Genomic DNA, 13,619 nt, shown 5'->3' on the forward strand with positions numbered 1-13,619 from the left:
TGGAAGCAATATTATTGTTCATTTCAAAGGCCGTTACAATTACTTCTGGTTACATTTAAAATCCATTTAGTCGAGATAATGCGAGTCATTTTGAAAATAATTGGATTTTTTTATTATTCTGCATATCTTACGCAAGCGGCAGACAGGAAAGGAAATGAAATGTAAGAAAAGAGTGTGTCGTAATGTTGGTTTATGATGTTTCAAAGCAGCAGGATAGAGAGAACATCAGGGTTGAGGAAGCTGAAATAAAGATGGTGAGAGCAAGGATGCAGGACTCGATTATTTCTGCTAACGGCTCCATTGCTAAGTGGCGACGAATGGAGACGTATCGATTTTGGCCTCTGTGGAAAAAGTGGATCACTGCAGGCCGCTACAGTACTTAAATAAACACTTTTTCTGACCACCTGCCAATTGGTTTACCTGGAAAACCCAATGACATAGTTATGAATAACCTGACCTCAGTGCACACCGGCAGGCATTGGAATGAACGTGTATGGCTTTAAACACAATAAACAGCTATAAATAAACATCAGGGCTGTCACAATATCAGCTTATTACTTCATGGTTATCGTGACCAGAAATTGCTGTGGCGATATGATCACGGTATCTGTTTCTTGTGCTAGTGAAATTCATCTTTAATTTGGGTTATTTTGTGTTTATGAATTATATTGTGCTTAAATAAAATTCAAGTGTAAGGATTAGAAAGAGAGTTTGTAACCATTGTGGCTCTAAATGAAAAACTTTAAACAGGCGCTGAATTATTGACAATATTATCGTGTGCATAGAATTATATCAATAATCATGTTTTTTATATCACGATCATTGTCAATGCCGGTACGGTATATTGAGACACGCCTAGTAGACATAAAACATTTTAGAAATTTTGAAACATTTGGATACTTTTGCTATCAACCAAGAACCATGATTGCCAACAGCAGTGCCAATAAATAATACACATATTATTCACTAAATATTAATAAACACATGTATTAATAAATCAAATAATGCATTAATATTTTAACATGTTAATTGATATATTCATGTTAATTATATTGATATCAATATCAAAGTACATGCTTAAAATAAAATATTTTATTATTAAAAAAAATATTTATTCATTATTTAGAAAATATTAGCGAATTAATATTTAAGCTTGTGAATGTTTCATTTATCATATCACACACATTTTATTTCCAGTAAAAGTCTGCCCTTACTATTGTTGCGATCATAGGTTGATTAAAAAATTGTTGGCACGTTGGAAAAGATTAAACAGCCTCAAAAAAGTATTTCTACACCATAAAAAAAGTCTGGATTTGAAAAGATAAAACAGTAATTGTAAAAAAATATGTTCTAAGAACGTTTTGCTAACGTCCTCATTAAATTATGAAAATGTTATTTCTGAACAATTTTAATTGTTCCACTAACAATGTAAGAATAAAGTTTTAAACCTTTTTAGAACGTTAAGCAATGACATCATGTTGATAAAATGCTCTTTCAACATTACTGCAAGAATATTTTTGATAACTTTGCGAGATGTTTTAGAGAATGTTAGCTAAAGCTCTCTGTTAGGTGCGCGTGTGCGTGTAGCATCAGTACCAGTTGCTGCTGACAGGAAACAAAGGTTTGGAAACCCGGAGCCACACCGAACCCCAGCTGATCTATGAAGGGCGGCTCGTCCTGACTGTGGATCTGAACTTTAATGCCAGCTTCATATGACGTTTCATCTGTCGGGACATTAAACAGGATTATTTACTGTACAAAGAGAGATTTGATGTCCAACCCAATGCCTCGAGCTCCAAATATAATTACTTCATAATGAACTTCATAATGACTTCATACAGAATGCTAATACGTATTACTTTACTTCACATCGCCTGTGGATATAAAGTCTCCTTCAGAGCCATTAAAAGCCCATGATTAATATACTATTATAAACATATGATATTTAGTACTGTAGCATATGGTGGCGTTAAACCCTTTCATCAATTCTCATGTACGCTGTCATCCACAAATGATTAAACGGCACTTTGACAGCCAGTGCACGTTTTGTTTTCTAATTATTTACAATGCATCGTTATGCCGTAAAATACAGCAGCCCACAGCAGTAATGTGCCTGGAGTAGTCTCTAAAAAATGGGCAGGAAAGCCACATAACTTTGTTATCTCAGAAGCTAAATGCTCTATCGTACCTGCAATTTAGTTGCTACCGCTTATGAGAACATTATGCTAATGTGTGCCATAATACCTGTTATATTATGACACATATCTAGTCTTTTTAGAATATAATATTGGGAAATAAGTGGAACAAAATTACACCTGTGAACTTACACTATATGCGTTACAACTTTCATTTTGTCGCTAAGTATACTACACCACATAGACCACATTTTCAGAAAAATAAATATGTACACAGTACAAAATAATAATATACAGTAAGACAATTCTAGAGTGATGTCTCTTTAACAAAGTAATGTAAATCTTCTTCAAAAAGTAAACCGTAAAGGTGTCCTAAGGTGTTACCGCAAAAAATTGACCAACAATGAAGAGAAATCTTTCTTATTCTATTTGATGTCATAAGACACATTTTTTTATGTAAGAACGTTTTCCATTCATGAGTCGTCTTTAATTCACCTGTGTCGCCCCACACGGGCAGGTACTCGTCCTGCTGAATATCCAGCATGATTTCCAGTCCGTTCCCAGTTCCGCCTTTCAAAGTTGTCAGCAAGGGGTTTCCATCCAGACCCGAGTTAAACGTGTAGCATTTCCCATATCTGGTATAAATCTGTGGGCAAACCATAAAAAAACAATCATGAACACACAGAGACATCTAAAGATGATTACGGTATCTAGTTTAAAAGCTGAAAGACTGACATCATGTCCACGCATTCCGCAAACAGATATGCAATGACCTGAAAGCGACTAAATAACTGTCTCTATTCCTTCTACAGCTAATAGCGGTCTAATACTGCCTGTGATGGTGTTGGCAGAGTTTTGACAGTGATGTAGCGAGAGACTGACTGGAGGGATGAAATCAGTCATGGTTTCATGACCCCCGCTGTGACAGTAATGAGGGATAGATCTGCTTTAGCTTCAGGGCTTCAACAAGGCCTGTGGGAGCTCACGCTCTCTGCTCGACTCGACTCCGAGACTCCAGCAAACAAGAAAGACTTTGTCAGCACGCAAAGAACTGTGACCAAAAGATGAGGTTACAGGTTTTTTGGGTTCATTCCTGTAGATCCAAGAATGATTTTGAAATTGCTTATTGCATTATGATCCCCACGTATGATCAAACAAAACTAAACTAAACTAAACAAATCCCAGTTTTACCCTTTTATCAACTACTTTATAGTGGACAGCTATTCAAAAAGCCATTTCTTGTGTTTGCATGGGTTTCGATAGCATAGTTGCACATCAACATCCACACGAGTACATTATTCTACAAACTGCCACCTCTTCAGATGTCCACAAGTAGAAAATTAAGTAAAAACTAGGGCTGTCAAATGATTAATCGCATCCAGAATAAAAATTTGTGTTTGCATAATATGCGTCTGTGTACTGTGCATATTAATTTTTGCACATGCATGCATATATTTAAGAAAAATATCAAACATAAAAATGAATAAACATTTATATCTAATTTAAATGACTGGTAAATATAAATAAATGCATGTAAATATTTACTAAATATGTATGCATGTATCTGTATGCTTTTATAAATACAAAATTAATATGCACAGTACACAGACATTTATTATGAAACAAAAACTTTTATTCTGGATTAACTGCAATCGTTTGACAACCCTAGAAAAAAGTGGGAAAAAAGTGTTTAAAAAGTTCAAATCTTGTTTTTCATGCCCTAACAGCAATCAAAACACACGGAAAAAAATCTTAACTGAGGTCATAAATCATTCATGAAAGGGTTAATGTTAACAATAAGTATGCATAAATATCACTTCACATTCATATAGCATATATTGTACACTATTAGTGAAGAAGTATATACTTTACATAATTGACTTACATTAAACAGACAATAGTATTCAAAATAATAGAATTTTAAGTGAATTGCATAATTCTTTTCCTCATTCTGTCCGTGTGTGTATTACGTATGGCTGTGTTTATTCTTCACGCTAGTAATTGCCAGTAACTTCAGGAAAACATGCATCCATTTTCAAAGAGCCATTTGCAGAAATTTCAATAACCACTAGAGCGTTTTAAATGAAGGTGCAAACGTTTTCAATTCATTTTTATGGAAGCCGAAAGTCACAAACTGTGGGTTGACACAGCATTTGCGAGCAGCATGACGTGCTGCAGCGATGACAATATTTTTTATATGCCAAACCAGATGTTAGTGTCACACTGGTTCCTGCGACAAAAAAAATATTTTTCATAGACCTTTAGATGATCACAGAAAATTATTTTTTTAGATTTTTATGCCTTATGACTAGGGGTGTAACAATATATCGAAGTATTGCATATAGCAATACAAAAACATTAAGACATGTATCGTAGAGCAATCAAGATACGTGTCACAGAGCTATGCTAAGATATTTTTAAATTAAATGTATTTTTTTATATTTTAAAACTTTTAAGAATAGTAAGAATAATTTTTCTGTGACAGTTTCATTTTATGAGTTCAATTAAACCTTGAATTTTGTCAATTCCTTAACAAAATAACAAATGTTACTGAAAATTGTTAATGTTTTGGAGGAAATCTGTCATTTGGGTGTCAAATTTTTTTTTTTTACAAATATCGTGACGCAATCGTAATCGTAAACCTAGTATCATATCAAACTGAATCATAAGCGGAGCATATCATTACATCCCTACAGATGATGTTGACGGTTTCTGACAACGTCTGTTGTCCCATGAAGCTCAAGACGCATATAAAAGCTTTATCAAACCCCAAGCGAGGCGTTGCTGGTGTGTTTTATGTCATACAGTAAAACATGAAAATATCTTGTGATGGTATCTATTTGGTTTATATTGTTTTTTTCAGCAGGGTGATCAATAACACAATAGGAAATGTAATGGATTTAATAGTTATAATGGGAATTGTATTGGTTTTAATAAATACTAGAATGGTGTCTACTGGTATGTGATGGATTCAATGGTGGCCCTGCTGAAAAAAACAATAGAAACTCAACAGAAACCATTACAGAAATTCTAATGGTTTACAATAAAATACCATTATGAACCATTAGCTTTTTCCATGGGGCATTATTCCAGTAGGATTTAACATCCCACTAATAGAATTCATCACATACCAGTAGAACCATTACAGTTTCCATTTAAACCAATACAAATCCCTTTAAAACCAATAAAACCATTATAATTTCTTTAATGGTTTATTGATTTTTTAGCCAGTATCCCTTTAAAACCATTATAACTTCTTTAATGGTTTCTATTGTTTTTTTTCAGCAGGGTTGGAATAATGCCCAAAACACACTATAAAATACATTTTGTAATGGTTTTAATGGAAAAAGCCAATGGTTCATAATGGCATTTTAACAGAAACCATCAGAATTTCTGTGATGGTTTCTATTGGGTTCCTATTGTGCGACAGATGATCGATTGGCTAATTGTTATTTTAGTCTTCGTGTATCCCCATCAACACCTCACATACCCAGTTTGGGAACCATTGACATGTTTCACCTTTAAATAAGCAAACGGACCAGCAGACTAATCAATCTGACTCTATCAAATCCACAATCTCTGTTCATTTCCCTCACTCCCATCACACAGCGAGACGCAAGGATGACATGTTTTATCTCAAAATCGCAATTAACATGAAAGTGCCTGGATCCAAAATGTACCGTTGTTGTCAGAATCGAGAGGTATAACAGGGGCATTGTGTATGCTGTGTAGAGTTCACGCTTTACCAACACACAACCAATGAGCATATTGTATAGCACAATAGTGAGAATCCTCTCTCTTCCTCCTTCATTCCAAACTAATTAACTCTATTCATCCTAAAAGCAAGCACACCAAGCCACAGGCAAGAATGAATCTGTCATGATTTACGGCTTTGTGCACATGTACTATAATATGCAAGCGAACACAGTTTCCTAAAGAGAAATTTCCCATTGACGTGGTTGTTAGCGATGCAAAGATGCTTAAATACTGGAAGGGATCTTGGGATTAAGGGAGGTTGATTGGTTTTCCATCTGATAACAAATAAAAAGCGGATCAAGATATCGAGCAGAGGAGTTCACCTGAAGCCAGATTGAAAGCACTTGTGTGCGAGGCACCCGGCACTTTTAAATAATTCATGCGTCTCTACCCAGAAATTTGTCGGAGTGCGGTTTCTGTGCCAATAGATGAAACTGAGACTTTAGCCGGAGGGTTTCTTTCAACAGTCTTCCAAACCTGCCACACATCTCAACAGAAAGATAAAAAACACCAACAGAGGCTGACACGCCGGAGTGATGCTACACGAAAAGACATTTGTAAATAAACGATGCAAATTCAGCACATCGCTTCTGGAAATATCAGACGATTCACACACGCGTATGAATCATGTCTGGGTCACTTATCACCTCAGAATCTAAATCAAGCAAAATCCTGTTTCGTCTTATTTCTTTTTTCAATTTTTGTAATGTGGACATTATTTTTAGGATTGCAATAAAAATTGTCATTAAGAAGCATTGAGAGCTTCATTCTATTCTAGAAAATATTCATTTATTTTTATTTTTTGTTGTTCTATATTTAGATTTTGACAGAGAGAGAGAGCAACAGCAGTGGTTCTCAAACTGGGGTCCGTGGCCCCCTAGGGAATCCAAAGATGGATCCGGGGGGCACAGTTTTGTGGCATTTCATGAAATATAGAAGTTTGATACCTTTTGTGCAATCAAACATAAGAAAAATAAGACCACCAACCAAAATAATTGATGTTCCGGCATTGCACAAATACATATGTTTTTATTCGGGGGTTTTCACGCAATAACAGTCGCGGGTAAAACGTTTGTTTTTTTCTGACAGAATCTGAGCTGTTAAAATGCAACACGCTTTCAGTCTAATTTTCTAATCCATTTAAACCCATTGGCCTTGAGCTTTTCCCAAAACACACAATAACTGTAGGTGTTGTTACGCGACAAACACAAAAGCCCTCGGCTCATTCAGGTATCCTCATTCATTTCTGTGAGTAATTGCTTTAATGAATCTGAATGCCAGACTTGTTTTAATTGCTTATCTTGAGCAATGAATGTTGAATACGAACGTGGCAGCTTAAGCGAGGACAACTGTCGACAGTGATGACAGTGATCATTACGGCGACGGTTTTCCTTTAAATCCAAAGAAACTCATTCATGCATGTTTACATACGGGGGTGAAGTTCCTGTAGGTGCATTTTTCACCCCGAAACTTGCATTCCAGTAGCATGTCCTCTAACTGATGCCCCAGCCTGTCAATCATCTCCGAGGTGTTGAGCTGGACGTTGGGAGGCGGGGTGAAGTTGGAGAAGTCAAGAAGATGCAAGAGTCTTTCTTTATGTCGGCTGTGCTTCAGCATGGAGACGCTCTGGCGGTTGAGCGTGTGGTTCAAGTGCATGATGTCCATCCAGTAGCCGCTATAGTAGAGGTCGGCGTTAGTAAGCCTGGACACCCGAAAGAGGTTCTGGTTGCAGAACGTGACGGCTGGAAAAGTCATGCTGCGAGCCCAAACCATGTAGATTTTAGTGACGGCCGGGTACGAGAGGAGATACAAGATTCGATTCCACGACCAGGTGAAGAGCAGCCCGAAGCAAACAAAGAGGGCCAGAAGCCAAAGCAATCGCTGGATTTTGGATTTGTGGGGCGAGAAAGCATGTTTCAACCCGTGGACTTTTGTTTTGAGAACAAATGATGTTGTGATGTCGGTGATGCTGCGGTTTAAAGTCATCTTGAGATTTTTCGGGCTGTCGGGTTGCTTGGCATCATCCATCAGAGAGTCTTTGTTTATTGGCTCCTGATTGGACGTTGACATCTCCATACTTGTTAAATGACTCTCAACATTGACTACGAAGCTTCAAAATGCATCATGCATTGATGTGATCTGGTGAAAAACTCATTCAGCTTTTATTAAAATTCCACTTTAGCGTCGCCATGCAAAGACCAAACAATGCAGGAAAAAGGATTTGTACGTTACCAAGCTCCGGATCCAACGAAAACATCTAACCACAAATCCCAGCATACAGTAGTTTCTCTACAATCCTCAGGTTGACCTGTGATTGAAGTCATTCGGAGCAGTGAGAGTTAGTTTTTCACGTCAGATCTTCGGCCGCTCGTCTCTTCCTCAGCTTTTTGTACAGAACTGTGTGAAGCCGCCTGCAGATTCTTGTTGCATTTCCCTTTGTGCGAGAGAGCCCGGCCCCTCCCCGTCCGCTCAAATTATTCTGTCCATGGATTTGCAGCAGGCACACAGATCCATTTTTCTTGCTTCTCGCCGTCTTGAATTGAGAAACCCAAGGATCTTGATGTACTTCTTGTATTAACGCAGAAGAATAATATCCTGCAATACAAGGAGCTCACAAGAGATTCCCAAAGGCGTAGAATGTCTTATCTTATTGACTCAGATTTGGGTTTCCCAGTTTATGTTACACTAAGACAAATAATCTTTATGTCGTACATATGCTGATGATCATATACTAAGGTATGCTTCAATGAAATGACCTATTTCAAATGGGATCAGACATTGAGACTTTATTCATCCCAATGGGAAATTTAGGCATCCAGTAGCTTATACTATTAACACAAAACACTGAACACACACACACACACACACACACACACACACACACACACACACACACACACACACACACGCACACACACACACACACACACACACACAAACAGTAAAACAGGGATCATATAAACATCTTTGTAAAAATCTGAATAGAAATATAAAATATACACATGCAATGAAATACAATGATACGAATAAGCAATACTTCGCTGACAATTGTACTATGTCTAGATCACATACAGTATTATATTAGAGAAAGTACATTATCAAAAGGTCAGACCGTCTTGCTCTCGCTGAAGATGCTCGGTGAAACTTCACTGTGAAACTCTCAAAGCATGCTGGGATATATGGGGCATTAGGTTTTAGCACAACCGTCTGGAGTTTATGGTAGTTCGAGTGCTGCTGTCATTAAAGAAAAAATAAAAACTCATCATTTATTCTCTCTCATCTTCAAAACATATAGATAAGATCATTCTGAGTAGGGCTGTCAATAGATTGACATTTTTAATAGCGATTACTCACACCCTTTTGCTTGATTAACTGCGATTACTCGCACACGTATAGTGAAATGAAACATACACTATTTATTTTATTTTATTTATTTTATTAACAATGTTTATTTTAGAGCTGTCAATCGATTAAAAATTAACTAACTAATCACACACAGCATTTATGTTTTTAAATATGTTTTTACATTCTAATAATTTCACATTTTATCTCCAAATTAATGTAAACAACACATTTCTTGAACAGCATCATTTTATGAATGAAAGCCAACAATATTAGAATGTTGGCTTTCGTTCATAAAATGATGCTGTTCAAGAAAAACGTGCAACTGATGTCTTTATTAAATATTTATATATATTTTACAGGTAACAGGTAGGAAATATACAGAAAATACATAAAGTTCTCAAACACATTACAGACTTTACTGCTAAATACATGAAATATAGAAGAACCATTAAAGCTACAAAATCACATTGATTTCTTCTTTTCTTTTGTTCTTTGATTAACATTAGTGACAGGAGTAATGTCAGAAGCACGTTTAAGAGCGCGGCCCCTTTAAGAGCTTCCGCTCTAAGCAGGGCCCATTGCATAAACTTTAGCCGCCAAGTTAAGATTGCGTCTCACATTCTCACAGACTAGGAATTAGTTAAGACTAATCAGTATTACTTTTCATATTTCAATTTGCCCAATCTACCTTTTATGTATCAGATTTAAAGAAGTTATGACCAGACTTGAAGAAAACAATTAGATGACTAGCATCTAAGATTAGTCTAAGGAGTTTATGCAACCGCCCGAGGTCTAATGCCCTATTTTCACTACTCTTTGCATTCATTTAACTTTGCATTTTTTGCCTTTTTTAACTCGTTGAAGACTGTGCTTGCGAAAATACTAGACAAAATGTGCTTTCTGGCATAATCTTGGGTGTTTTTGTTCATTCAAGCACGAAAGAGAAGTTAATACTGATGCGCTGTCTGACAGATTCTGACGCAGACTTTACACCAGACGGGACCGCTATTGCGTTGAGCCGTGTTCCACAGCCAGACGCTGTCAATCTATACTGGACGTGTCAATACAACCATTTCAAATCACACCTAAATAGTTTAAAGCCACAATATGGAAGAATTTTGTTATGAAATATCCAAAAATCACTTACACAGTGTGATATATTTCATGCAGTTGTGTACATACATTATCCCAAATGTTCCCCAGAATGTGCAAATCCAGAGAAATTCCTATTTAAAATAATGGCCCGTCCCTCGTCTCCCTTGTACTTGTCGCATATCAGTGACTTAATATCCGCTGCTCTGCACTACCCTACGGCAACACGCACATGCGGAAGTGGTTATACAGCATCTGTTGTTCTGTTATTATGGATCACGATTACTCTTTGGCGAGTAAAGGAAACCCAAAAAAGCGTAAACGTAGACCAAATGAGGCAAGCAGGCTTACGGACAAATGAAGAAATAAAACAAGGATTAATATCGGCGTGGCGTTTTCTAAATGGAGAGAGCTGCGCGACCAACTTGGACTCGACAGAGACTCCGCTCTCGCATGTGTTTTAATAGACAGGTAAGCACATTTTTTTAATTGTACACAAAATACTCATGCACAGATTATTTGAATAGTTATGAATGCAGTTACCCTATGAAATACAGCATATGTCGCACAAAAATATGTAGCCAATAACATTACTTGTAAATGCTGTGGGTTCGTTCCAATTTACTTTTTAAACGACGACTGTATGACTGTTGGAAACACGTAACACTGTGTAGCATTACGCTACCATATCAATTGACAAAGTCCAATATCAGTCGCGGGCTAACGTAGCATTACATTCCACGTTTCTTGCAAGCTAATTCATTATGATGACATAAAATAAAATTAATTCATTACCTCATCCGTGAACATGGTGGGCGATCTCCATACGCCTCTGGATGGTGAAAATTCCACTCTTCTACATAACGTCATTTAGCTTTGCCTTTTGTTGTCGTTTCGAAAGTGCGCCATCTAGCGGTTCAAATATTCCATATTGTGGCTTTAAAGGCCTTTATATGAATAGGAGCGTGATTATATAATGTAACGCTAGACAATGATGACAGAAAAAATGGATGTTGCGTTAATGGAGTTAAATATTTTTTAATATTAACGTTGACAGCCCTAATTTTGAGAAACGTCTCAATGGGGGTCAGTATGGTTTGGTTACTGACATTCTTCAAAATATCTTCTTTTGTGTTTTCCGGAAGAAGAGATTTGAAACGACCTGAGAGCGAGTAAACAAATACCAACCAAAACATTAAAAAAAGTTAATTTCAGGCTCGACTGACATGATCAGCTTCTGTTGTATTTCTCTGCATGAACTCCATTAAAAATGTATCAGTGGATAGAATCAAGTAAACAGGCGATGACGTCATGAACAACACAAGGGCATTCCGAAGGGCTCTACAAAAGCTCAGAAATGTATTCACGCTTTACATTGTCCAGTCTTGTCTTCATGGAATAACCTAAGAAATGACCCTTTCAACAGCCGCTAGATTTGGAGTCTTTCAGAAGTAGGCTTTTGAATAAAGTCTGTATAGAAAACACTAGGTACTCACTCTAAAAATGCTCGGTTGTTTCAACCCATGGTGGGAACATAGACATTTCACAGATTTATTTAAACCATTGTTTGGGTTTGTCCATATTGTATGTTACCTAACCGTAAGGTAAAAGCAACCAGCATTTTAAGAGCGTTTAATTTTACGTTAAAAAAAGGTTTGTGTGGACATAAACTACACTCCGTGCCATCTTTAGTTTTATCCTCACAATCTAAACAACTGTCCTGCAATCCTGCCTTCTCATTCACAACAGCGTATTTGCTCATTCAAGCGCTGAACCTCGAATTTATAACCAGACGCAGATTAATTCCATCTTAAAATCAATAAAATTTGAAGGTGTTACGAGTTGCGACCGAGACACCAGCAGAATCACCGTTGCAAACAATTCCCGCTGCGACTGTGTTTATTTACTGAAGTGTCCAGGAATAGATTACTCACTTTATTTCTTGGACAGGTAGCGCAGTCCAGGCCGGTCACAGCTCTACCTCTCAGCGGGGACTCATTCTCTCCACGTGGCTTTGGTCCCAGTCAATAATTCTCTATCTAGGGCTATTAAACCATAGTTTTTCAAAAGCAAAACAGCAAACACCAAACACTGTCTGGTTGTGTTGTCCCATGAGCTCGTAATTTCTGAACCAATACCAGGTGGAAACTTTTCGGTCATTTAATGCACATTCGGCCACCAGGGTGCGAAACTAATGTGAATTTGACTGCCAAAGTTCTTTCCAGCTGTAAAATATTTATTAGCTCTCCAACTTCCTTTTCTAATGCTAACTGACCAATAAATGAAACCAAAGCTGACGTGAATATCATTCTAATGTGCTGATACTACCTAAAGCAGTTCTTATGATATCAACATCCAGAAATTTATCCAGAACCTTGATCAAAAATGTCTTTTCTAAAGTGGCGGCGGGTTCAGATCTATAGCCCATTGAATACCAATGGAGGGCTCTGAAGCCGCTGGTAAAAGACTCTCAATATAAGACTCTTTAGTACAGGAGAAGTGAGAGAAGGTGTCAGCAGAGATGTGTTGAAATGTCAACGGACTATAAATGCAATTAAGGGCTTCCCAAGACACGAAAGGCTGAGCTGCCAATCCAGGTGCCAATTATATTATCCAGACCATTTCACAATGATGTGCGAGTAAAAGTGTCAGCGTATTTCAGCCTTTGTGTTGCGGACCGATAGACTTTGCTGTAAGTACCTTGTTTAAGGGTAATTAATGATAGCAAATAAATCACTCCTGGCGTTTTATCCTACAGTAAACCACCCTATTCATTTGATTGCCATCTTAGGCTGTGTTCAGAGTGGACTTCTTTTTTGACAAGAAAAAGTTGACAAAGGTGCTTTTTGGTAAAAAAAATACGCTGGCAGCGTTTGGTTACAAATAGCAGCCGAACGCCATGGCCGTTTCTCAATACAAAGTTCGCAGAGTCCGCACTTGCGTCCTTCCAAGATCGGACTTGGCAAGAAGAATGAACTCCCGAAGACGCAAGGAGGCAAGTCCAGTTATTTGACAAATGGAACAGCAGCGTACTTGATAGCGCAGCTCATGCTTCAATCAGCGTCATTGTATATCTTTTCGTTTTTTATTTTTAATGTACATATTAAATGTAATTAGCAAAACGTGTGTAATACGATATTATACAGCTGCCTCTTTTGTATTTTAAAACTATTAATACTGTAATATACTATTATAACTATTATAACTAATAACTATTAGCAATATTTGCCTACTCTGATTATATTTATTTCGTTTGAAATAAAATTGAATATCAAACAACGGACTCTTCTC

The 13,619-nt window shown here is 37.1% G+C and overlaps 1 protein-coding gene across 5 annotated transcripts in view; it reads right to left on the reverse strand.

The window, feature by feature from the left end:
* asic1c (acid-sensing (proton-gated) ion channel 1c) overlaps positions 1-13,619 on the reverse strand; it is a 76,447-nt gene that overhangs the window by 14,230 nt on the left and 48,598 nt on the right. For 2 of the 5 annotated variants that reach the window (XM_057322188.1, XM_057322187.1), the window contains exons 2-3: positions 2,631-2,781; positions 1,597-1,724 (exon numbers count right to left, since the gene is read on the reverse strand). In XM_057322188.1, coding sequence (XP_057178171.1) covers positions 1,597-1,724; positions 2,631-2,781 — 279 coding nt within the window. Of the gene's footprint in view, positions 1-1,596; positions 1,725-2,630; positions 2,782-7,322; positions 8,412-13,619 lie in introns of those variants that run through there. The other 3 variants (XM_057322184.1, XM_057322185.1, XM_057322186.1) reach the window with 3 other exon arrangements.

The sequence above is a fragment of the Triplophysa rosa genome, linkage group LG23, assembly GCF_024868665.1.
Source record: "Triplophysa rosa linkage group LG23, Trosa_1v2, whole genome shotgun sequence".
Taxonomy (NCBI): domain Eukaryota; kingdom Metazoa; phylum Chordata; class Actinopteri; order Cypriniformes; family Nemacheilidae; genus Triplophysa; species Triplophysa rosa.